At 36.1% G+C, this 27,149-nt stretch overlaps 2 protein-coding genes across 2 annotated transcripts; both read left to right on the top strand.

The window, feature by feature from the left end:
• The first annotated feature begins 1,348 nt into the window (after positions 1-1,348).
• LOC117076780 (olfactory receptor 5H1) lies at positions 1,349-2,338 on the top strand. Its single transcript, XM_033200644.1, has one exon. The coding sequence runs from the start codon at positions 1,397-1,399 to the stop codon at positions 2,336-2,338; it is 942 nt and encodes a 313-aa protein (XP_033056535.1). The 5' UTR covers positions 1,349-1,396.
• A 14,700-nt stretch (positions 2,339-17,038) lies between these two features.
• Positions 17,039-18,104, top strand: LOC117076774 (olfactory receptor 5H14). Its single transcript, XM_033200631.1, has one exon. The coding sequence runs from the start codon at positions 17,092-17,094 to the stop codon at positions 18,022-18,024; it is 933 nt and encodes a 310-aa protein (XP_033056522.1). The 5' UTR covers positions 17,039-17,091; the 3' UTR covers positions 18,025-18,104.
• The last annotated feature ends 9,045 nt before the right edge of the window (positions 18,105-27,149 follow it).

Here is a 27,149-nt window from a genome sequence, read left to right as displayed (position 1 = left end):
AACAATATAATTTCATCCTATCTATATGTTCATATGGTTATATGCAAATATTTTAACAATTTTAACAATCTCTCTCTCTCCATATTCCAAATGTAGGATCAGTGTGTTTAATTTGCCATCCTAGATCATTTCCCTTCACTCTAGATGTAAGAGGAATGGGAAAATGAGTCTCTATTTCTTTTGACTTCTAGAGCAGTAGATAACCTCTGACAGCCTCTATGTCTTGGATGGCAAAAAAAAAAAAAAAAAAAGGTCCACATCTTGGCCATTTACAGGACTTATGTCTACTTTGTTACCTCTTTAATATAACTTGCTTGACTTGATTTTCTTGCCATCCTTTTTGTTTCCTTTTTAAGCTCCTATGGATACATCATTTTTAATTATGCCTTTGACTACCATGATGAATCCAAGTAATCATTTCTATTGAGCTAAAATAGGCTCATATTACTGATCAGAACACACCTAGTTGTTCAGATGATGCCCACTCCAAAAACTTGTCAGCACACCTGAGTTCTCAATGTTTAATGTCCATCTTCCCAGTCACCAGGTAACTCCTCTCTCCTTCACTGACCACTTATTTCCCGCAAAATATGTCACAGAATACTAGAGACTCAACATTCTGAATTCTTTAGAATATATCTCTTTGTCTCACCATCTCTTTCAATGTCGTATCACATAAAGACTAGACACTTAACATGCATTCGAATCACCTGGAGGGTATTTTCAAATAAAGACCACAAGACCTCATTCCTGAAACAATTTCTACATTAAAAGCTCACAACCTATATTTTTCAAAAAAACTATCTCAGATAATATTTATGGGTAATCTGATTAGGGATTGTCTGGAACTTACTACAACTATCTAATTTGTATCCCTGAGTCCAGTTGCCTCTTCTTGTAGCATACTTTCTACACTATCAAAAACTAAATTTAAAAAATATATTAGGATGTAATGTCCCATCTTAAAAATTTTGGCACATGCTTGTTGTATGAAGAATAAAGGTTAAGATTCTTCACATGGCATTTATTTCATTTATTTTTAATTCAGACCCTTCAAAAATCTTTCCTGTTGACATTGGATCATATGCCAGATCCACAATTTTTCTACTGCACTCAATAGTGTCTATGTAAGTGTAGTGCATACAGAGAATGCCTCTCCTCTTACCTTAATCTGTTAATTACTGCACAGTTTCAAACCAAAATATATCATTTTTTCCATGTATTTCATTGCAACAAATACAGTTTCATCAGTTATAGGACTGATTAAAAGAACTGAGAGGGTTTGATCATTTTATGGTTTATTTCAACATCTCTTCCCCCATTTCAACTCATAATGCCATTGCAAATGTTCCCTTTCATTTGTTGCATTTTATTTTAGAGCACATGAAGTGAGGACATGGAAGAGGAAAATGCAACGTTGCTGACAGAGTTTGTTCTCACAGGATTTTTATATCAACCACAGTGGAAAATATCCCTGTTCCTGGCATTCTTGGTCATATATCTCATCACCATCATGGGGAATCTTGGTCTGATTGCTGTCATCTGGAAAGCCCCTCACCTTCATATCCCAATGTACTTACTCCTCGGGAATTTAGCTTTCGTGGATGCTTGGTTATCATCCACAGTGACCCCAAAGATGCTGATCAACTTCTTAGCTAAGAGCAAGATGATTTCTCTCTCTGAATGCAAGATACAATTTTTTTCTATTGCAGTCAGTGTAACCACAGAATGTTTTCTCTTGGCAACAATGGCATATGATCGCTATGTAGCCATATGCAAACCTTTACTTTATCCAGTGATTATGACCAATGGACTGTGCGTCCGGCTATTAATCTTGTCATATGTAGGTGGCCTTCTTCATGCTTTAATCCATGAAGGATTTTTATTCAGACTAACCTTCTGTAACTCCAACATAGTACATCACATTTACTGTGACATTATCCCATTGTTTAAGATTTCTTGTACCGATTCTTCTATTAACTTTCTAATGGTTTTTATTTTTTCAGGTTCAATTCAGGTATTCAGCATTGTGACTATTCTTGTATCTTATACATTTGTTCTCTTCACCATTTTAAAAAGCAAATCTGATAAAGGTGTAAGGAAAGCCTTTTCCACCTGTGGAGCCCATCTCTTCTCTGTCTCTTTATACTATGGCCCCCTTCTCTTCATGTATGTGGGCCCTGCATCTCCACAAGCAGATGATCAAGATATGGTGGAGCCTCTGTTCTACACGGTCATCATTCCTTTGTTAAATCCTATCATCTACAGTCTGAGAAATAAGCAAGTCACAGATTCGTTCACAAAAATGTTACAAAGAAATGTTAAGGTTTCATACTAGTATCCTTTCTCTAATTATGAAAATAGTCACAAAATTGTGCAAGTTAGAGATACCTATGTTGTTCAAACATTTTTGCAAGTATGACTGTTCTAGCACTTTAATGAGCTAATGTTTTAGTACCTAATAAACTAATCACAATATGTCTATATGTTATTCAAAACCATTCTAGAATTTTTTATCATGTTCATATAATAGAATAATGATCACAGAAAGCAAATAAAATAGTCTAGTTCATCATATAAGTACTTGAGTATGGTGGTTTCAATACTAATACCACTGTATTACCTGAGATACCCATCACATTTAACTCATAGTGGAGGCAGATTCGTTTTTGAGGGAACAGGGGTAAATCCCAGTGATTCTGCTTACCATCAGAGGTCTTCCATTTCACTATATTAGGAAACGGTGACTTCTATTCTGGTAGGGAGTCAACTCACAGGTCAAGTAACAAAATAAACAGAAATGGAAATGCAATGAGAAAAATAAAAATAGAAGGAGATAACAGTGAAGGCATTGCCAAAGTATAAGAGTATGTCCTAAACTCCGTGTGCTTGTGTGAGTGGGAAGAGGCAAACTGCCTCTAACTTCCTAGGATGGGTTCTAAGGCCCTTCCCAGCTATGTTTATATGATTTTAGACAATCTGGAAGGCTTACCTAATTCAGGAAATTAAAAGATTAAATAGAATAACTACCTTTAGAGTAGTCACAGAGAAGAAGTAAGTATTTTGATAGCAAGAAAATGGTCTTAATATTTTTAGGAATAAATGAAGCTACCAGGGTTTGTAAAAATCAATAATATTGCAAAGTTGTTGGAATGTGTTGTATCAATTGGGGGCTTTAAATGCCTACCATGGAAGTTCAAATTATGTTAACATGATATGACATCATGGAGCCCAGAAAGAGGAAGTAAAAACATTAAAACAAGGTAAGAGTTTGGTTATTTTCTGCCTCAGAAATTCCTTGATTGTTAACCTTCTTAACACTTCATGTACTTCAAGTATGTTAATCATCTTTCTACCAGTCCACCCTGCCATTCATTTTCAACACTGAAATTTCTTTCACATTGTCACTGATACCACTGAGGTCCATAGCCTAAAAACTACTCACATGTGGTTTTGCAAACCTCTAGTTACTTATTTCCTCCATGCTTCTAACAGTCACTCGCTTCCCCAACATCGCTGTCAGATTGTTTTTTGCAAACAGAACTCTAATAATTATATCCCTCTTCAGTTCATTTTGTTAGATTGTCATTGCTGTCAGATTATATGTATGTTTTAGTTATCTATATCAGTATGCATACATATGCATATGATTATTTTTGCATATATAGTTAATGCATATGTATGGTTAATAAACCGTACATATATAGTTAAAATACAAATGCAGCAGCATTAGAATTTAGAGTTTATTTAAGGAGACTTGATTTATTTTGCAACACCAGTTTGCATGTGGTATGGGGCTTTCCTAAAGGGGCAAGAGAGGAGATGAAGGCTTTGAAAGAGCAAACGTGGAAGTACGACAGAAGTAAAGATTGTATTGGCTAAAGTGGAGCAGTAGTGTTATTTTGATCATTCCAGTGGCAAATACCTAGTTAGAAATTAGCTAGGGAGTTTTGGTTAGTTACAGTTAACTTTTGTTTTACCATTTACAATGAGTTGAATTTCTGTTTGCTTAGGTACAAAACCCACTTTGCTGGACCCATGTCAGCCTAATAAAATTTAATTTCACTATTTTCACTATTTTCTCCCTTCTGGTCAGCCTCTCCATTATGGGACATTGACAAAAACTGAGGCACACTTGCCACTTTCTGTGACCAGCACAGCTGGTTTGTCTTTGTCTCAGCATAGAGTTCATAATTTACAAGGTTTGATCCCTTATAAAAACATTTCTTTTATTGGACACTTTGTTTTTATTATTCTAATCATAGAGAGAAAATCTGGCACAGTGTGGTGGCTACAAACATGTATTTAAAACTCTTGAGAGAATATAGCACACCAGGAAGATGACAATGACTATCACAAACATAATGCCAAGGGACTGGGGTATACTCCATAGCCAAAGTACGCTTGAACAAAACCAACTGAAATAAAACAAAGGAAAACAAAAGGTTAATGGTTAAAACCACTGATAAGCTTAGCATGTGAGCCTGGAGGGCAGTTAGTTGAGAAGACTTTTAGATATAAGCTCAAACTATCTTTAGATGATGAAATAAAATGGCAATTGCAGTCTGATAATTTTTCTGTTTTGCAGTTTGAATGTCTCTTGTCATGTCATTGAATGTTTTGTGAAGCTCCTGAGTGGCCCAGTAAGCATTATGCATGAAGATTATCCTCTGACATTTATATCAAGTTGTCCAGCCCTAGCTTGTAGCCCTTCAGGAATAGGACAATTTCTAAGTAGATAATAAAACATCAAAGACAATAAACAGAACTGGAATTTAATTATGGGTGCACTATATTTTTCTACTGAAACATAATTTTCCCTCTATAATCACCCCCATTTCTTTCATATATAATTATAGTAAGACTAATTTGTTCCAAATAAGTCTATCCTCATTAAGCTTCAACTGAGTATTTACATCAGTGCAAGTAGGAACAGGAATTGATAGTCTCTTTCTAAGAAGGCCTTGCTACTACCTTGGCTAAATAATCTCAGATTAGACTTTAAAGACTGTTCAAGCTATAAAGTCATACCAACAACCTACCATTAGTTTCACCTGCAATTCTGATAAATTTAGGTAAACTCTCCTGTACTCAAAAAGGTCCTAAAAGTATCTTTCAGTTTCCTGGGCCTTCCAGATAGTAAGGTCTTCCTTACTCTTTACCAGTATTGTTAGAAAGCTTGTGAGCAGCTATCAGGCCAGATTTTCTGAAGGAGATGGCTCTAGTTTTGTTTGATAAACATCTGCAAATCTCATGTTGAAATTTGATTACAAATACTAGAGGTCGAAGATGGGAGGTGTTTAGATCATGGGGGTCGATCTGTCATGAATGCCTTTGATTTAACAGATTATCACAGATCGTGTGAATCTGAAAAATATATTGGTAAATTTCTATCTTTCTGAGTTTAAGGAATCCTTAATTCTTATAAGCACATATTCTTCTATAGGCCAAATGAATAGAGCTCTATTACTAATTAATTTTGTAATACCATCCAAAGGTAGCAAAATGTCACACATACAAACATATGTAGACACAATAGACATACAGAAAGAAGCAAATGTTACAGTGTTCATTCTAAAATTGTAGCCACATCAGGTACAATAATAACAAACTTAAGGCTGGGCACAGTGGCTCTTGCCTGTAATCCCAGAAATTTGGGAGGCCAAGGCAGGTGTATCACCTGAAGTCAGGAGTTTGAGATCAGTCTGGCCAACATAGCAAAAACCTGTCTCTACTAAAATAGAAAAATTAGCCAGGCGTGGTGGTGCACCCCTGTAGTCCCTTGGGAACTTGAGGAAACTGGGGCAGGAGAATTGCTCGAACACAGTTAGCAGAGGTTGCAGTGAGCTGAGATCACACCACTGCACACTAGCCTGGTTGGCAGAAAAAAACTGCATTTCAAAAACAAAAAAAAGAAAAAAAACAAACTTAGTAATTTATAAGATTATCTAGACATGAATTGTGTTTCTCATAGTTGGAAGAAGATGTCCTGTCCAGATGACCAAAGCTTTTTATTAATATTTTTGGAAAATATTTTTCTATTTTTCATTAGCCCCATTTACAAATGCCACTTTTTTTTTCAGGTGTGACTTCTCTTTGAAATTTGCATATAAAATTATAAAGGTCTCATTTCTTACAGTAGACATGTAAGAATATTTACATATTAAAATCATAGTGTTTAGATTCCGGACTTCATTTTCCAAAACAAATAAACAAAAAGAATGCTGATAGAGACCCAGTTAAGACAACAAGACAGCTAAGATAACCACCTTAAAGAAAGGTAAGTTTTGTGATATAGATTAAGTTAATGCCTTTGCCTTCTCCATTATTTAGAGGTTTAGTCCTACTACTCTTCCTGGACCAGATAGGTAGATCTCTTACAAATGGAGATTCCTTTAACTTTTTCTTCTAAAGTGAATCTCAAAACAACCAAGCCAAAATAGCCTTTATGTCAATAGATAAAATATTTTGGTAGTTATTTGGCCCCATCATTCACATATCATCCCAGCTTTTGTTTTGTAACTACATTAAAGATTTCAGGGTGATCTTATCAGTGAATAGGACAAGGATTGTCTATGCCTGAACTCAGCATAGATTGACCACAATGTTTTACAAATAGTACTTCTATTCTTGCCTTTTATTCAGAGACTGGCTTATCCTTTTTTTTTTTTTTTTCTTTTGATTGCATGACAGACATGTGAGTTTTTGAAGAAATTCTTTGGGGATGAATTCTAAGAGATTATTTATTTTTCAGCACTTTTGGTCTTTCCCTGGAAGATTGAGGGATTGGATCTTTCCTGTCTATCTTAGGTATGTAACATTTAGCTTCCACTACAGGCTTCTCTAGGTTCCAGGATCATGTGAATAAACTGGTACAGATCAGGGAGTCCTAAATCATATGATCCAAGAAGAATTAGAAATTCTACAGAAAATTTCTGGGGCATATGTTTGGACTGGATATTTTTCGCTATTGCTCTGAGCTCAGATTTTGACCAAGGTGCAAAAATGGGTAAAGAAGGCAGTCCTGGTTCATCTGATGAGCTGACTTTATAAGGCAACTGACTAGTTTTCTTTTACTCTTACAGGTGAAAACATAACTGAGCAAAAGACTTAATAGACTCAGAGTTAGGAGGTAGAGGATAATATAGAGAACATAATGAAATGAAAATGAGAAAACATTTCATAACATGAAAATGAGAAAAATCTTACATAAGAATATTTTCACAGTGATTCTGAAATAGGAAAATTAGACAGTACTTCTAAACTCCAAGCTTACTTTCTTCACTCCTACATGTAGGCAAAACTACATTCGGAAAAAATTTAGTTTATCGTGTGTGACTTTGAAACAAAATGGTAAGAGCCCCTCGTCAAAGTAAACCTCCTCCTTGCTTGGGGTGCAGGCCACAAGATTAGATATTATGGCTCCAGAGTCATGCAGCCAGAGGCCACAAGATTCCTAACCTCCCTAATTACTTCTGTAGATAACATTATTATTGTAAAACCTAAGGTTTTTAGACCCTGTATCATGATGAAACACGTCGCACCACCCAGACTGGTAAACTCGCTTGTCTGATCTTGTAGCTCTTTTCCAGAAACTGATTTACTGCAAGAGGACAGCTTTGACTCATGCATTTATCCCCAAACCAACAAATCAGCATTCCTCATTTCCTAGCCTTGTGTCTGAAAAACTATCTATAAAAACCCTTAGACTCTGTCTGGGTGCAATGGCTCACGCCTTTAATTCCAGTGCATTGAGAGACCGAGGCAGACAAATCAATTGAAGCCAGGAGTTTGAGACCAGCCTGGCCAACGTGACAAAATTCTGTTTCTTCTAAAAATACAAAAATTAGCCAGGCGTGATGGTGCATCCTAGCTATTTGGGGGGGGGGGGGGGGGGGGCGTTGATGCATGAGAATCACTTGAACCCAGGAGGGAGAGGTTGCAGTGAGCAGACATCCTGCCAGTGCACTCCAACCTGGGCAATAAAGTGAGACCCTGTCTCAAAAAAAATGAAAAAGAAGAAGGAAGAAAGAGAGAGAAAGAAAGGAAGAAAGAAGAAAGAAAGAAAAGAAAGAAAGAAAGAAAGAAGAAAGAAAGAAAGAAAGAAAGAAAGAAAGAAAGAGAAAGAAAGAAAGAAAGAAGGAAAGAAAGAAAAAGAGATGGAAGGAAGGAAGGAAGGAAGGAAGGAAGAAAGGAAAGACTCTAGCTTCTGAATATTTGGAGAGTTTGACTTGAGTTATAATTAAACTCTGTTTTCCCATTTAGCCAGGTTTGTGTGTATTAAACTTTCTCATTGCAATTGCCCTGTATTGATAATTGGCTCTATCTGGGTAGCAGGCGAGAAGATCTCATTTGGTGGTAACAGAGAGAAGGAGCAGTTGGAGTTAAGTCAGTCATTGACTTACACTTAGACTCTATGGAAAAAAAATACATACATACACACACACACACACACAACACACACACACACATTCTAATTGGATATAAAGACAGAATGACATTTTGAAGGCATAGTAAGAGCACAACCTATGACTGAATACATTGCAAGACTGTCTTCGTTTTTTCTTTTCTTCCCCCCGACCATTGCCTAAAAATAAAATTCTTATTTTATTATCATCAGATTTCAGCTCACCTGAAAGTTACATAAATATCTGGAGTTTGAGCTGCAGTTTGCATGAGGAGGACAATTTTACTTGTGGGTACTTATGAAGGGAATCTAGATCGTTGGCCTTATTAAAATAGCTCAGATGAGACTATACCAATCAAAACATTAAGAGCATCAAATTTTTAAAAATCAATTTTTATATTAAGTTCTGGGGTAGATGTACAAGACATGCAGATTTGTTACCTAGGCAAACATGTGCTGTGGTGGTTTGCTACACAGATGAACCCATCACCTAGGTATGAAGCCCAGCATTCATTAGCTATTCTTCCTGATGAAGAACATCTAATTCATATACAAACTGAAGTTCACATAAAATGTCACTAGTGTCACATGTTGTGGAAAATTGTGGCATAAAGTATAATTTCAATTGTGAAAACTAGAACTGGCTTCCAGTGACTTAATGTTTATGATTCCGAAGTCCTCAGTACACTGTAGTACAATCTGTATTTCTCACACGTATCTAAATCCACAATGCCCAGTTGAACATTTGCACTTCATTCACGTGGAATTATTGTCACTTGTTCTTTATATTGTCTGCATCAGCATTCATTCTTTTGCTGAGTTGATTCTGCTAAAAATCAAACATTCAAACAAAAAATTGATGGAAAATAAAGTGCTGTCAACAGCAGCAGCAAGATTTTTAGAGAAATTTAGTTTTAATCACTGTAATTAAAAGGGTAGAGTAACAGTTAAATATGGAGTAAACTTTCAGCCAGTTCCAATATATTCATGAACAGTATACAATTTATAAGTAAATTTCAAGTCAAAGTCTCTTTATCAAACACCAATTCCATAGAAAAATAAACTTGAATTAAAAAAAGAAAGGAAAATAAAAAGACTCTCACAGCTCTCTCTAGTATCAATGAACACCAAAGTTAATGCAGGCATTCAACCCAGACTTCGGAGCCTTTCCCTTTATTTTGGCTTAATGGATCTCCGATACTTTCTGTCTCCCTCTTTATTGACGTGTCTTTCTTGCATTTACCATCTATGACATGATTATTCTGTACCTATTTTTCTTCGTCCTTGTTTTATTTCGCCCACGCAAATTTCCATTTCCACATTCCTATCCCTTTCTTCTCTTGATGACTTCCTCTCACTTATCTATCTTTACTTTTGAGAACTTCTCCTAAGTACTCTAATGGAGGTAAAAACTTTAGTTTATGAGCAGCAGACAAATACAAATTGTTCTCCACGTGTCGTAGAATACTCTATCTTATCCCCTCACTGCTGTGCTACTTCTTTCCCCTTCGCTCCTTATTTGCTGACTTTTATTCTATCACATGATGATGTATTCGGGGAAACCCCACCCCTGATATTCAACGTGGGTTCTTTTCTATTTCCTTAAGCATTGGCTGGTCTGAGAAATAAAGGGGAAGAGTACAAAAGAGAGAGATTTTAAAGCTGGGTGTCCAGGGGAGACATCACATGTCAAAGGGTTTTGTGATGCTCCCTGAGCCCTAAAACCAGCAAGTTTTTATTAGCAATATTCAAAAGGGGAGGGAGTGCATGGATAGGGTGTGGGTCACAGAGATCACATGCTTCACAAGGTAAAAAAATAGTAAATGGAGGCAGGGCGAGATCACAGGACCACAGGATGGGGTGAAATTAAAATTGTTAATGAAGTTTTGGGCATGCATTTTCATTGATAACATCTTATCAGAAGACAGGGTTTGAGAGCAGACAACCAGTCTGACCAAAATTTATTAGGCGGGAATTTCCTCATCTTAATAAGCCTGGGAGTGCTACAGGAGACTGGGGTTTATTTCATCCCTTTGGCTTTGACTGTAAAAGACAGTCACCCCTAAAGGGGCCATTTCAGAGGCCTACCCTCAGGGGCCATTCTCTTTCTCAGGGATGTTCCTTGCTGAGAAAAAGAATTCAGCAGTATTTCTCCTATTTGCTTTTGAAAGAAGAGAAATATGGCTCTGATCCATCCAGCTCACCGGCAGTCAGAGTTTAAGGTTATCTCCCTTGCTCCCTGAACATCACTGTTATCCTGTTCTTTTTTCAAGATGCCCAGATTTCATATTGTTCAAACACACATGCTCTACAAACAATGTGTGCAGTTAACACAATCACCACAGGGTCCTGAGGCGACATACATCCTCCTCAGTTTACGACGATAACATGATTAAGAGATTAAAGTAAAGACAGGCATAGGAAATCACAAGGGTATTGATTGAGGAAGTGAAAAGTGTCCATGAAATCTTCACTATTTATGTTCAGAGATTGCAGTAAAGACAGGCATAAGAAATTATAAAAGTATCAATCTGGAGAACTAATAAATGTCCATGAAATCTTCACAATTTATGTTCTTCTGCCATGGCGTCAGCCAGTCCCTCTGTTCGGAGTCCCTGACTTCCCGCAACACTGATGCTCTGACTAAAGTCACTAAAAATGGCTTCCTTTCTACACACAGTGATTTCCCTGGACTCCTTGTCCTGTAGAGCATCTATTTTGTCATTTTTCCCTGTGCTTCACTTGGTCACACTTATCTTTTCTCTCTTTATGTCCACAGCAGCCAGCTTTCTACTTCCCTCCTGCTTCTTCCCTTGATCACTCTGTTTAGTACCATTTTCTGTTGTCTCCTTTGTCTCTCTTTTGAACATCCAGGGCTTTGGGTAGCAATGGAAAAATTTTACTGAATGGATATTGACTCCAGTATAGAAATGACAGGGAAGGTAGAGGAATCCGCTGGAAAATAATGGCAGAAACAGAAGGACATAAAGCAGCCAGTCAGCAGCCAAAGTCCTTTTCCAACAGTAACTCCATGAGTGTGGCTGTTTCTGCTGATAATAACACAGCTCATATTTTCAGCAACATTGTTGTACATACAGGATGCACATGCTGGAATCTTATGTTTTTACCTCAACTGCCTTTGCACAATTTTTTTTGTCTACGTACATTTGTCTTCATCTCCCTATATTCAACTCTATGTAGGGTGGGTTTGATTGGGCAACTCTAGGTGAAATTATTTGTCTGCCACCAAGACCCATGTGGTAGAAAGGGGTTCCAGGGGTTGGCCATATAACGAATGACATCCATTGCCTTCATAACCTTTTAGTATGTTTCTCAAAAAGTTTTGTATTTCAACTTTTATTTTAGATATAAAGAGTGCATGGGCAGCTTTGTTATTTCGTTACATGAGTATATTGCATGCATGCAGTAAGCATAGTACCCAATAGGTGGTTTTATCACTGATTCCTTCTGTCCTCCTTCCCCAACCTACTAGTCCACAGAGTCTATTACACTCATGTTTATGTCCTGTGTTCTCAATGTTTAGCTTCCACTCAGAAGCGAGAATATGTGGTATTTGGTTTTCTGTTCCTTTATTAGTTCCTTTGAGATTACAGCCTCCAGCCACACCTATGCTGCTGCAAAAGATATGATCTTGTTCTTTTTATGGCTGCATATACTCTGTGATCTATATGTACCACGTTATATTTATCCAATCTACCACTGATGATCACTTAGGTTCATTCCACGTCTTTGCTATTGTGAATAGCACAGCAATGAACATATGAGTATATGTGTCTTTATAAACAAAGTAGCATAGTTCTGGTACAAAAACAGACGCATAGAACACTGGAACAGAACAGAACACTCAGAAATCAAGCCACAAACTTGCAATCATCTGATCTTCAACAAATCTGACAAAAAAAATGCAATGGGGGCAAAGATGGTCTACTCAATAAATGGTGCCGGGATAAGTGACTAGCCAAATGAAGAAGAATGAAACTGGCTAGCCATATTTAGAAGAATGAATGCCCCCACAACCTGCATCAAGGGGAAACTGGATGGGGGCTATCCCTGGTGGGGCAGCTCCTCAGTTCTGTTCACCACCAAACTTGGCACAGCCAGGTGATTGAATCCAAATTCATTCAGAATGTAGTTGAGATGAGGTGCTGTGTAGTGGAAGAAGAATGGCATTTGTAGCCAGGTGACCTAGGTTTGAGTCTTATGGTCCCACACCTTTCACATATACCAAAATTAACCCAAGTTGGATTAAACATTTAATGTAAGAACTTATTCTGTAAACATCCTAGGAGACATCTTAGGGATACCTTTCTCAATATCAGCATTGGAAAAGAATTTTGGTTATGTCCTCAAAAGCAATTGCAACAAAAACAAAAAATGACAAATCGTCCTTAATTAAACAAAGGAGGTTCTGCACAGCAAAATAAACTATCGATAGAGTGTGTAAGCAATTTACAGAATGAGAGAAAATATTCCCAAACTATGCTTTCAATAAAGGTCTACTATCCAGAATGTATAAGGTATTTAACAAATCAACAAACAAAAACCAAATAACCCGTTTACCAAAGAGCAAAGTGCATGAACAGACACTTCTAAAAAGACCACACAAGTGATCATGAGACATATATGAAAATGCTCATCATCACTAGTCACCAGGGAAATGCAAATCAAAACTAAAATGAAATATCATCTCACCCCAGTCAGAATGACTATTATTAAAAAGTCAAAAAACAACAGATGCTGGAGAGGCTACCAAGAAAAAGGAACACATACACTATTGGTGGGAATACAAAGTACTTCAGCCACTGTGGAAAGCAGTCTGCAGATTTCTCAAAGAACTTGAAACAGAGCACCAATTTGACTCAGTAATTCCATTTCTGGATATATACCCAAAGGAAATTAGATCATTATACTGTCAATTTTTTTCTTGTTATACTTCTTTTTTTTTAGTGTACTCTCCAATATGACATTCACAACTATATCCTCAGCTGCTTAAATGACTTCCAAAATAATATTTATATTGCTCTTGTAGAATTGTATTGCTAAATCGAAACAGCTTACCTGCACCTGGCTGTTCAAAGCGTGCTCGTACTGCAAACTCCTCAATGCATCTGAGTTCTCAGTCTCTATTTTGGATGACTATCTGCCTACTGACAGAGTGATACTTTTTTCCTTCAGTGACCACTACATATCCGTCAAATACGGGACTAAGTTCAAGCGACAGTAAATTCTGAATACCTTAGAATCTATCTCTTCATCCTTTTCATTATTCCCAACATTATATTATACAAGGATGAAGCCACTTGGTTTGATTTAATTTTGTGTCATGTCAGTACTTATGTCAGCACATTAAACTGCTTACATCTCTCTACTGAAGAGTCTTCAGTGACTTCTGTGTATTCTATGTATTATTCGTCTTATTTCTTTGTCTTTTTCAAGAAACATTCTATGAAGAAAAGATAAGCGATTAAGGAATCTACCAAAAAATATGGCTTTTACTTTCCAACTAACTTTTCTTTAATGAATACATTTACTGTCAAGAATGTTACAAATCACTATTTAAATACAAAATGTAAATATAACAAATAAGTCTATTAGATTTTGTTTCTGAAAGAATGCTCACTAATATGTTGCTGAGTTAATGTTCTAAAGAAAGTACTGAATATGTTGCCATCATTTTCAAACTCCCGCAATAATACTTCTATAATTGTTCTGTAAATTGTGGTAAAGACAAAACCACTGACTGCCCTCCGAATTCCCTTGGAAGCCTCCCCATGCTGGCCACCCTGAACACAGCTGGCCTTCCTTGCTTCTCTCTTTTCATATCAGCCACATTTACCATTTATTGTTTTCCAATGATCAAGGCTCTTTGATAATCTAGGTCCTCCCATGTTGAAGGTCTGTTGGATGGCAAATGTCCACAGGTATCACTTTGTTAGAAGTAAAGGCTCCTGAGAGACCCACCCAAGAATTACTGAAAGAGAATCCGCATTTTGACAGGATCTCTAGGAAAGTCATAGGCATTATCATTTGAGAAGCACAGAATTAGGGGCACCTCCCACTGCAGTCCCTGGCTTTGTTTTATATTGGCTCCTCCCTTGTCCTCTTCCTAGTGAAATTTCCCATCAGATTTTAGCTACAAATGGAGGAACTTGGTATATGTCTAAAATGTAAGCTAAAATTTGAATGGGGAACACAACTCTGTTTGGTTTTGGCTTCTGAATTGAATCTAAAATTTTGGTCTTATTAAAATTATGCTTTGATTACATCAGATAAGACCATACTAATCAAAGCCCTAAGAGTAAATTTCACATACATACTAAAGTTTGAACAAATATGGCAGAAGTGTCATCTGTGGTGGTAAATAGTGGCATAAAGTGTTATTTCAATTGTTAAAAGTAGAAGTGTCTACAATGAAATAATGCTTATGGTTCTGGAAGTCTGTAATGACCTTTGGGCCAACCTGGATTCTCATATGTGTCTGAATTCACAATGCCCACTAGAATCGCTTCAATTTGTTCTACAGGGAGTCCTCTGGCAATCTTATGAGAACTTCAGTTTTTCACTCCTTCATCTTCTGGAAAAAATACCCAGCTGCACAATTGGATCACTCACGTGCTCAAACCAAATTTTTATAACCAAAAGTTTTCTAAGCTTGGGAAATGAAGTGTCTAAAAACAATGAATATGCAGTGAAATGCTACCAGTGCTATTAACATCGCGGTGCTACTGTGGTTTTTTTTTTTTTTTTTTTCTGTTTTATACAGTGTAACACGTTTAAAGGATATCCACAATTTCTTTCAAAAATATGGGTAAGGAGGAAATAATTTTTTTAATTTTCATTGTGCTTTATAGAAATGTTGAAATGCTTTCTAGAAATGTTTAATTGATTGAAATTTTAGAGCAGGTATACAAGCTATTAAAATAGCCAGAAGGAAGTTGAATAACTATTACCCGTATAGCCTTTAGGTTTCAAATTTATGACTATACTACAGATAGGGTAAATAGTTATAAGACTGAATTGTTTCTTTAATGATACTGTATTATCTTGTTAATTTTGTTATAATAACTTTATATGACCCAGGTCATTAAACAATTAAAACTTGGTTTAAAGGTTCAGATCATAATGATTCTTAGAATTATTTCTTGGCATTATTCTGATATAAATACCCATTCCTTTTAATTAGCCACATTCTCTGATTAAAACTTCTAATGTGAGTCACCCACAGATACATTCCTGTATCCTTACACCCACATTGGAATTGGACAATAATTTCACAGCTCACACTGTTAAATGTTATTGATGTAAATAAAAGTTGCATTAAGAAGAGTCTTGGTAATTCTGCCTTGGCTACCTTTGAAACCAAAACCTTTCTCTGTGTCTCCATATTCCAAATGTAGGATCAGTGTGCTTCATTTGCCATCCTAGATCGTGTCCCTTCACTCTACAAGGAAGAAGAATGGGAAAATGAGTTTCTAGCTCTTTTGGCTTGTAGAGCAGCAGGCATCCTCTGACAGCTGCCAAGACATGGATGGCAAAAAAAGATCACATCTTGGCTATTTACGGGACATATGTCCACTTTGTTACCTCTTTAACATAACTTGCTCCAGTTGATTTTCTTGCCACTTTTTTTGTTTCTTTGTTACTCTCCAATGGATACATCATTCTTAACTGTGTCTTTGACTACCACAATAATTCCAAGTAATTGTTTCTGTTAAGCTCTAACAGGCTCGTATTACTGATTGGATCTACCTAGTTGGCTGCAGGATGCTCACTCCAAGAACTTGCTAGCATATCTGAGTTCCCATCCTTAATATTTAATGACCAACTACTCAGTCACCAAGTGACTCTTACCTCCTTTATTACCTTTTGTTTCCCACCAAATATGTCATAGAATACTAGAGAATCTACATTCTGAATTCTTTGGAATCCATTTCTTTGTCTTACCATCTCTTCCAATGTAATATCACACATGGACTAGACACCTAGCACTCATTTGAATCACCTTGAGGGTATTTTTAAAGACAGATTTCTAGAACTCGTTTCTCAAATAATCAATTTCTACATTAAAATCTCACAATCTATATTTTTCATAAAACACCTTCCAGATAATTTTCATTTGTGATTTGATTTGGGATTGTTGCGACCTTAGTAACAAGTTTCTAGTTAGTACCCCTTAGTCCAATTTCCCCATCCCGCAGCATATTTTCTACACTATCAAAAAATTTAGAAACTGTTTTAGGATGCTATTTCCCATCTTAAAGTATTTAGTACATAGTTATATTATGAAAAAGTGTAAGATTCTTCACATGGCATTTATTTCATTGATTTTTATTCAGACCTTGCAAAAACCTTTTCTCCAGGACCTCCATTCATGTACCAGACATAGGATTGTTCTACCACATTCAAGATTGTGCACATAAATTTAGTGAATCCAGAGAATGCATATTACTACCCAATTTTCAAACAATAATATATAATTTTTTCATTTCATTAACACCTTAAATATAGGATTTATTATTTATAATAATGATCAAAAAATTAAGAGGGCTCTGATAATTGCACACTTCATTGCAACACCTCTTCCCCAATTTCAACTCATAATACCATTGCAAATGTTCCCTTTCATTTGTTGCATTTTATTTTAGAGGACATGCAGTGAGGACATGGAGGAGGAAAATGCAACATTGCTGACAGAGTTTGTTCTCACAGGATTTTTATATCTACCACAATGGAAAATACCCCTATTCCTGGCATTCTTAGTAATATATCTCATCACCATCATGGGGAATCTTGGCCTGATTGCTGTCATCTGGAAAGAGCCTCACCTTCATATCCCAATGTATTTATTCCTCGGGAATTTGGCTTTTGTGGATGCTTTGTTATCATCCACAGTGACTCCGAAGATGTTGATCAACTTCTTAGCTAAGAGTAAGATCATATCTCTCTCTGAATGCAAGATACAATTTTTTTCCTTTGCAATTGGTGTAACTACAGAATGTTTTCTCTTGGCAACAATGGCATATGATCGCTATGTAGCCATATGTAAACCTTTACTTTATCCAGTCATTATGAACAATGGACTATGCATCCGGCTATTAATCTTGTCATTTCTAGGTGGCCTTCTTCATGCTGTAATTCATGAAGGTTTGTTTTACAGATTAACCTTCTGTAATTCCAACATAATACATCACTTTTACTGTGACATTATCCCATTGTTAAAAATTTCCTGTACTGATTCTTCTATTAATTTTCTCATGGTTTTTATTTTCTCAGGTTCAATTCAAGTTTTCACCATTGGGACTGTTCTTATATCTTACACGTTTGTCCTCTATACAATCTTGAAAAAGAGGTCTGTGAAAGGTATAAGAAAAGCTGTCTCCACCTGTGGAGCTCATCTCTTATCTGTATCTTTATACTATGGCCCCCTCGCCTTCATGTATGTAGGCTCTGCTTCCCCACAGGCTGATGACCAAGATATGATGGAGTCTCTATTTTACACTGTCATAGTTCCTTTATTAAATCCCGTTATCTACAGCCTGAGAAATAAGCAAGTAATAGATTCACTCACAAAAATGGTTAAAAGAAATGATGTTTAGATCTCTTACTCATTTCTCTTTTCTATTTACTAAAATAGTCACAAAATTGTGCATATTAGAGGTACCTATGTTTTGCCAGCATTAAAGGATTTTGCAATTATAACTGTCCCAGCACTTTAATGGCCTATGATATTAGTACCTATTTAACTAATTAAAATATTCCACTGTTATTCAAAAGCATTTGAGAAATTTTAGTCAACTGTTCATAATAGAATAATGATAGCATAAAGCAAATAAAAGTATTGTACAGTATGACATGTTAATCAATGTGTCTCATAAATACATCAAATTCAAAATAGTCTAGTTCATCTGTTAAGCACTTAAGTATGATGTTTTTGATACTAACACAACTGTATGACCCGAGATGTCTATCACATTTATCTTCATAGTGAAGGTTGATTTGTGTCTAGGGGAAGACAGGTAGATTCAAGAATTCTACTAGCTGTCAATAGGCCTTTCAGTCCACTTACTGTAAAAGAGTGAATTTCACTTCTTGTAGGAAGTCAACTCACACATCAAAATGAAGTAACAGAAATGGAAATGCAATGAGGACAAAATGAGAAGGGGTTAACAGTGAAGGCACTGCCAATGTGCAAGAGGGTAGGAGGGTGCTATTATCTCTGTGTGCTTGTATGAGTAAGAAGAAGCACGCAGCCTCTAACTTTCTAAGATGGCTTCTAAGGGACTTAGCAGCTGTGATTGCATTTTCAACCTAAAAATCTTCCCTAAATCAGAAAATTAAATGAATAAACAGAACTTAATTTGAAGTAGTCATAGAAAAGAAAAGACAAATGACATAGTAGGAAGAAAAGGGTCTTAATCCTCCTAGAAAAAATAAATGAAGCTACTAAGGTTTTAAAAGTCAGTGATGTTACATGGTTATTGGAATGTGTTGTTGACAACCAGGGGCTTTAAATCTTTATCACCAAAGTTCAAAGAATTTTAAGTTGACATGACATCATAGTGTCCAGTGATTGGGAAGAAAAATATGAAAATGAGGAAGAGTTTGGATATTTTCTGCTTCAAAAAGTCCTTGTTAACTTTCTTTTCACTTCATACTCCATTCCAGTCTGCCTTTTATCTTTCGACACTGAAATTCATTTCACTTTGTCACTGATACCAAGGCCCTTACCCTAAAATTTACTCACACGTTGTTTTGCAAACCTCTAGTTATTTCCTCCACCCTTCTTACACTCATTTACTTCCCCATTTTGCTGTCAGATTGTTTTTTTCAATTCCTACAATTTCTTTTGTTGGATCATCATTGCTACCTGATTTTATATATATATATTTTTAAATAAATAAATAAATATAAAATCAGGTAGCAATGCTATATATATATAAATATGTGTGTGTGTGTGTGTATTTTAGGTGTCAATATATATGTATCATACACTTATGTATACATGAGAGGAGAGAAAGGCTTTTATTGATTTAATGTGGAAGTAAGGCAAAAAGAAACTTTTGTGGCTACAGTGGAGCAGTAGCATTATTTGGATTATTCCAGTAGAAAGTTCCTACTTAGAGGTGAATTGATCATTTCCAATTGGTTAAAGTAAACTTTTGTTAAGAACCTATCATCAGAGTGAGCAGGCAATCTACAGAAAGGGAGAAAATTTTTGCAATCTCTCCATCTGACAAAGGGCTACGATTTAGCATCTACAAGGAACTTAAACAAATTTACAAGAGAAAAACAAACCACCCCATCAAAACATGGGTGAAGGATATGAACAGACACTTCTCAAAAGAAGACATTTATGCGACCAACAAACATATGAAAAAAAGCTCGTCATCGCTGGTCATTAGAGAAGTGCAAATCAAAACCACAAGGAGATACCACCTCACACCATTAGAATGGCAATCGTTAAGAAGTCAGGAAACCACAGATGCTGGAGAGGATGTGGAGAAATGGGAATGCTTTTACACTGCTGGTGGGCATGTAATTAGTTAACCATTGTAGAAGACAGTGTGGTTATTCCTCAAGGATCTGAAACCAGAAATACCATTTGACCCAGTAATCCCATTATTAAGTATATACCCAAAGACTTATCTATCATTCTGTTATGAAGACACATGAAGACATACGTTTATTGCAGCAGTATTCACAATAGCAAGCACTTCAAACCAACCCAGAGGCCCACCAATGACAGACTGGATAAAGAAAATGTGGCACATATACACCATGGAATACTATGCAGCTATAAAAAAGAATGAGTTCATGTCCTTTGCAGGGACATGGATGAAGCTGGAAACCATTATTCTCAGCAAACTAACACAGGAACAGAAAACTAAACACCACATGTTCTCACTTATAAGTGGGAGTTGAACAATGGGAACACATGGACACAGGGAGGTGAACGTCATACACTGGGGCCTGTCAGGGGGTGGAGGGAAGGGGAGGGAGAGCGTTAGGACAAACACCTAATGCATGTGAGGCTTAAAACCTGCATGATGGGTTGATGGGTGCAGCAAACCACCATGGTATATGTATACATGTATACATGTATACAACCTGCACGATCTGCACATGTATCCCAGAACTTAAAGTATAAAGAAAAAGAAAAAGTTAACTTTTGTTTTACCATTTACAATGAGTTGGGTTTCTGTGTGCTTAGGTAGAAGCCCACTTTGCTGGAGCCACCTCAGCCTAATGTACTTCAATTTTACTATTTTAACTATTTTCTCCCTTTTGTTTCACTTCTCAATTATGGGATATTGATCAACACTCAGGCACATGGAGCACTTTCTCCTCACCAGAGGTGGTTGTCTTTGTCTCAGCATAAGTTACAATTTTTAGTCTCAAAAGTTACAATTTCTAGTCTCTTAAAGCAGTGTTTCTTTTATTGGACACTTTCTTTATGCCATTTTAGTCGTATGGAGTAAATCTGATAACTGCGATGGCTGTGAATTTGCATTTCAGACTCTTGAGAAAATATAGCAAACCAGAAAGATTAGAATGATGACCCTCATGAGGAAAATATCAAGGGACTTGGAATTACTCCACAGCCAAAGTGCCCATGAACGAAATAAAACAAATAAAAAGTTAATGGTTATAGGCCAGGAATGGTGGCTCACGCCTCTAATCCCAGCACTTTGGGAGGCCAAGGTGGATGCATCAGTTGAGGTCAGGAGTTCCAGACCAGCCTCACCAATATGGTGAAACCTGTCTCTACTAAAAATAAAAGAAATTAGCTAGGGGTGGTGGCAGGCACCTGTGATCCCAGCTACTTGTGAGGCTGAGGCAGTGAATCGCTTGAACCCAGGAGGCTGAGGTTGCAGTGAGCTGAGATCGTGCCACGGCACTCTAACCTGGGCAACACAGCGAGACTCTGTCTCAGGAAAAAAAAATTTAAAAAGTTAATGGTTATAACAATCTGTAAACTTAGTATCTGAGCCCAAAGGGCAGTTAGTCGAGAAGATTTTTAGATTTTAAGCTCAAAGCATCTTTTGATGATAGAATAAAATGGCAGTTGCAATTGTTGATTTTTCTGTTTTGCAGTCTGAATGTCTCTGATTATGTTATTGGATATTTTGGTGAGCTTTTTTAGCAGCCCACTCAGCTGCATGTATGAACATTGTCCTCTGAACTTTATATCAAGTTGCCCACACCAAACTCATAGGGCTTCGTGAAAAAGACAATTTATAGGTAGATAATAAAACTCAAAGAAAACAGACAGAACTTGAATTTAATAGTGGATGCACTATAATTTTCTACTGAAATACATTTTGGGGTATTAATTTGGCAGATCATCAGCTTCTCAACATAGCTTTTGTTTTGTAACTAGGTTAATGAGTTGAAGGTGGATCCCACTGATGAACAGGACAAGTATTTTCTAAGCTGAACTCAACATGAATTGACCAGAATGTTCTACAAATCGCACTTCTAATCTTGCCTTATAGTCAGAGATTAGTTCCTCCTGTTTATAAGATTACATGTCAGATAAGTGAATTTTTGAAGAAATACTTGGGGAATGGATGCTGGAGGATTATTTGTTATCTTCCCACCCCGTTTTGTTCCTTTTCTGGAAGACTGAGTTGTTGGATCTTTGCTATCTATCTTAGGTACTTCATGGTTGGCTTCAGCTATAGGATTAACCAGCTTACAGTACCATGTTATTAAATTGATAAAGATCAGGGAGTCCTGGGTTATATGATCCTGCAAGAATTCTAAATTCCACAGAAAACTTCTGACACTTTTGCGTGGGACAGAGATATTTTTCTCTATTGCTCTGAGCTCAGATTTTGAGCAAGGTGTAAAGGTGGTTAAAGAAGGCAGGCCTGGTTGATTGAGGAAGTGACTTTATAAGGCACTTATCTAGTTTCCTTTATTTTAATGGGTGAAAATGTAACTGAGCAAAAGGCTTAGTAGACTCAGAGTTATAAGGTGGAGTATGATAGAGTGAAATGTAGTTGAAACCACCTTTGCAAAAATGATGACAGAAAAATCTCACATAGGAATATTATGACAGTGAATCTGCAATAAGAAAATCAGGCAGTGCTTCTCATCTCCAAGCTGCCCTTCTATATTCCTGAGTATAGGTTCAACTACCTCTGGGAGAAATTTATAGTTAGACTTTGAAACAAATACAGTAACAGTCTCTCCTCAAAGCAAACTTCCTCCTTGCTTGTGAATCCTACCACCTTTGTAAAACTCAGATTATCACAAAATTAGAAATTATGGCTCCTGATCATGCAACTAGAGGCCACAGATTTCTAACCTTCCTAATTGCTCCTACAGATAATATTCCTGTTGTGAAATCTAAGATTAGTGTTCAAGGTGCTTTATAGACCCTGAATTCTGGTAAGTCAGCTGGCACCACCCACAATGGTAAAAGGATTCCTCTAGTTTTGAGACCTCCACACAGGATTCACAAGAAGACAGCTTCAACCCCTATGATTTTATCCTCATCCCAACCAGTCAGCTTTCCTCATTCCTTAGACCCCTGCCCAACGAACTGTATTTAAAAAACCCTAGCCTCTGAATTTTTGGAAAGGGTGATTTGAGCAATAATAAAACTGGAATCTAATCTCCCATTTAGCCAGCTCTATATGGATTAAACTCTCTATTGCAATTCCTCTGTCTTGCTAATGGGCTCCATCCAGGTGTCAGGCAAAAAGATCTCGTTGGGTGGTTCCATAGAGAGAGGAAGCAGTTTGAGTTAAGTCAGTCAATGATCTACACCTAGACTTTCTGGAAATTACATATAAACTAATTGGACAGAAAGACAGAATGCCAGTATGAAGCTGTAGTGACACCACCAACTAGGTGGCAATGCATTGCAAGATTGTCTTTGCTTTTCTTTATTCCTCCCCCAGACATTTGCCTATTAACACTTCTCATCAGATTTCAGCTCACCTGGAAGTTAGATATATGTCTGGAGTTTGAGCTGCAGTTTGAATGAGGACAATTTTACAAAGTTACTTGGGGTTGGCTTCTGAAGGGAACCTAGATCTTTGACCTTATTAAAGTAATGTCTTCACCAGCTCTGATGAGACTATATTAATCACAGCATTCACAGCATCCAAATTTATGTAGAAACTGAAGTTTGTATATAATGTCTGAAGTGTTACGTGTTGTGGATAATAGGGGCATAAAGTGTAATTTCAATTGTTAAAACCCAGACTGGGTACAGTGACTTAATGTCTATGTTTCTAAACTCTGCAGTAACCTGTAGGATAATCTGTATTTCTCATACACATCTAAATCCACAATACCCAGTTGAAGATTTTCACTTTGTCCTACAGGGAATCCTAAGATGCTCTTAGGGGAATTTCAGTTCTCTACGTCTTTCTCTCCTAGTGAAAACAGATATATAATATTGGTCAACACTTGTGTTGAAAGCAAATTTTTATAAACAATTTTTTTTTTTGAGATTGGAAATGAAGCCTCCAAAATGCATCAGTGTGCATAGAATTGCTGCCTGTGTTATTATCAGATCTGTTCTATTATGTATTTTTCTCTGCTTTAGAAAGCCTAATACTTTAAAGGATCTCTGTAGTTTCTTATGAAACTAGTAAGAGGAAAATTGCTTTATCATATCCGTTATTATTTTTAAATAAATTTTAAAATGCTATTTAATATATAATAATTTTGTATTTGGTTTGCAGCATGCCAAGATTGCTGGGAACAAAAAGAGTGAAGAAACTTGATATCTCATTATTATGGCTAAAATCTTGATAACAAAAACACATATAAAATAAATTTTTAAATTTTAAATGATAATGTATTATGTTTTTAACCTGACTATAATGATGTTATAAGTTCTGGCTAATTAGAAAGTTAAAATTATGAAAGCTGGGTTTGACTCTTCAATTCATTGTGATTGTTATGTAAGAAACTTTTCCGATGGTTGTGACGTAGTTTCATTCTGTATAATCACATTCTCCAATGAAAACTTTTAGAATCTGTCAATTAAATATTTTCTCTTCTATATTTTCACCACTTCTCTCAATAATTTCATTGATTATTTCATATATAAGGTGCATAAATATATAAATAATAAAATCCACAGACATACCCATTTTTCATATTGAACATTTTAGATACACATGGTAATACTAGCAATAATTATAGTATATGTATATCTACGCATATATCTCAGAAAATACGCAGAAAATGTACTTCCCTAACCTTACTAGCATTTATGCTTTTAAAAGCACCCTGAAACAAATTGAATTTTAGAGTTTTTCATTATGTTGTAATTTGGGATTGCATGGGATTGTCTTATAAAATTTTACAAGTAGAATTACTTGTTCTATATTTATTACAATGTTTGTATTAGGATCCAATCTTTGTCTTAGATGATTCTGCTAAAAATAATCAAAGAAAAAAGCCTGACAGAGACGAAAGTGTTCTCAAATCAGCAATATTTCTTGAGAAATTTAGTTTTAATGACTGTAATAGCAAAGATAAAGCAACATTTAAATATGGAGTAAACTTTCAGAAAATGCTGATATGTTCATGAACAGTGGAAAATGTATGGACAAAAATTATACTCAAAGTCTCTGTCATATACAAATTGTATAGGAAAATGAACTTTGAATTTTTTTTTAAAGAAAATGAAAAGACTCTTGGAGCTCTCTGTGGTATTCATGAACACCAGAGTTAATGCACAGTTTCAACATAAGCTTCTGAGTCCTTCCCTCTATTTTGCCTTAGTGCATCTCTGATACTTCCTCTCTCCCTGTTTTGTGGCTTGTCTTTTTACACTTACCCACCTATGACTATCACATGAGAAAATCACGACAGTGAATTTGACATAGGATAATTAGACAGTGCTTCTAATATCCAAGCTGCCTTTCTTCATTCATGGGTGTAAGCCAAACTAATTTTGAGAGAAATTTAATTTAAGTTTGTGAAACAAAGAGCATAACTGTCCTTACTAAAAACAAACCGCCTCCTTCCTTGGGGACCAGATCACATTGGAAAACTAACAAATTATTACAAGATTAGAAACTATAGCTCAAGAGTTATGCAGCCAGAAGACACGGGATTCCTAACCTGTCCAGTTACTCCTATGGATATCATTACTATTGTCAAATCTTAGTTTGGTGTTCGAGGTATATTTTTAGACCTTGTATTCTGATGAACCAGCAGGCACCACTCTGACTTGTAAATCGGCTCATCTGGACTCACCTCAAGAGGACAGCTTTGACTCCCTATAATTTCATCCCTAAACCAACCAATGAGCATTTTCCATTTCCTTGCCCCTGCTCAACAACTGTCTTTAAAGCAATCAACTATCTTTAAAAACTAACAACTGTCTTTAAAAAACACTAGCCTCTGAATTTTTGGAGAGGCTGTTTGAGTAATAATAAAACTCTAGTCTCCCATTTAGCCAACTCTATGACTATTAAACTCTTTCTCGCTTATAATTCCTCTGTCTTGATAATTGACTCCATGTGGGTAGAAGGCAAGAAGATCCCAAAGGGCAGTTCCATAGAGAGAAGGAGCAGTTGGAGTTGTCAGTCAAAGACTTACACCTGGACTCTGGAAAAAATATATATACTAATTGAATAGGATGATAGAATGGCATTATGAAGACATAGTGACAGCGCCAACTAAGAGGCAATACACTGCCAGATTGTCTTTATTTTGCCTTTTTCTTCCCCCTGAACTTTTTCTAGTAAAACCCCTTATTTCTCTTCGGATATAAGTTTGCCTGGAAGATATACATCTGGAATTTGAGGTTCAGTTTGCATGAGGAGGACAGTTTTACTTGGAGTTGGCTTCTGAACGGAATCTAGATCTTTGGGTTATTAAAACCATATTTTTACTAGCCTAGAGAGCATTATACCGATCACAGCATTCACAGCATCCAATTTTATAAACTGAAGTTTGCATAAAATGTCAGAAGTGTCATGTGTTGTGGATAATAGTGGCATAAAGTATAATTTCAATTGTTAAAAGCAAGAATTGGCTTACAGTGACTTAATATTTATGATTCTGAAGTCCATAGTACACTGTAGGATGATCAGCATTTCTTATACACATCTAAATCCACAAGGCCCAGTTGCAGATCTTCCCTTTGTCCTACATGGAATCCTAAGGTGCTCTTAGGGATGTTCCAGTTCTCTACACCTTCCTGTCCCGGCACAGTGGATATACACAACTGATGAAGCCTTGTGTTGAACCGACATAGAGCCAAGTTTATGTCAACATTTTTCTGAGATTGGAAATTAAGCCTCCAAAATGAATCAGTGTACAAAGAATTGCTACCTGTGTTACTATCAGTTCTGTTCTATTATGCATTTTTCTCTGCTTTAGAAAGCCAAACACTTTCAAAGGAGCATCATAATTTCTTATGATATTGGTAAAAGAGAAATGATTTTATATCTGTTATTCTTTTAAAATAAAGTTTAAAATGCAATGTAATTCATAGTAATTTAGATTTGATATAGCATGCTAAAATTACGGACAAATTAAAAAAGAGTAAATAATCTTCATGTTTTATTATCATGATTTAAATGATTAAAAGAGTAAATAATATTCATATTTTATTATCATGATTAAAATCTAGATAAGCAAAATTCTTGATAAATGAGTTTTTATAATGATGATTTTCCAATTATATCCCAACTATAATGACATAAGATAAGTTCTGGTTAAGTAGAATGGTATATGC

This window comes from Trachypithecus francoisi, unplaced genomic scaffold, assembly GCF_009764315.1.
Source record: "Trachypithecus francoisi isolate TF-2019V2 unplaced genomic scaffold, Tfra_2.0 Lachesis_group0, whole genome shotgun sequence".
In the NCBI taxonomy this organism is placed as follows: domain Eukaryota; kingdom Metazoa; phylum Chordata; class Mammalia; order Primates; family Cercopithecidae; genus Trachypithecus; species Trachypithecus francoisi.
Note: the sequence above shows the minus strand (reverse complement) of the source record. Positions and strands in the feature narration are given on the sequence as shown.

What these genes read in the sequence shown, in the direction of transcription:
- LOC117076780 (XM_033200644.1), top strand. Translation starts at nt 1,397, where the DNA reads ATGGAAGAGGAAAATGCAACGTTGCTGACAGAGTTTGTTCTCACAGGA.
- LOC117076774 (XM_033200631.1), top strand. Translation starts at nt 17,092, where the DNA reads ATGGAGGAGGAAAATGCAACATTGCTGACAGAGTTTGTTCTCACAGGA.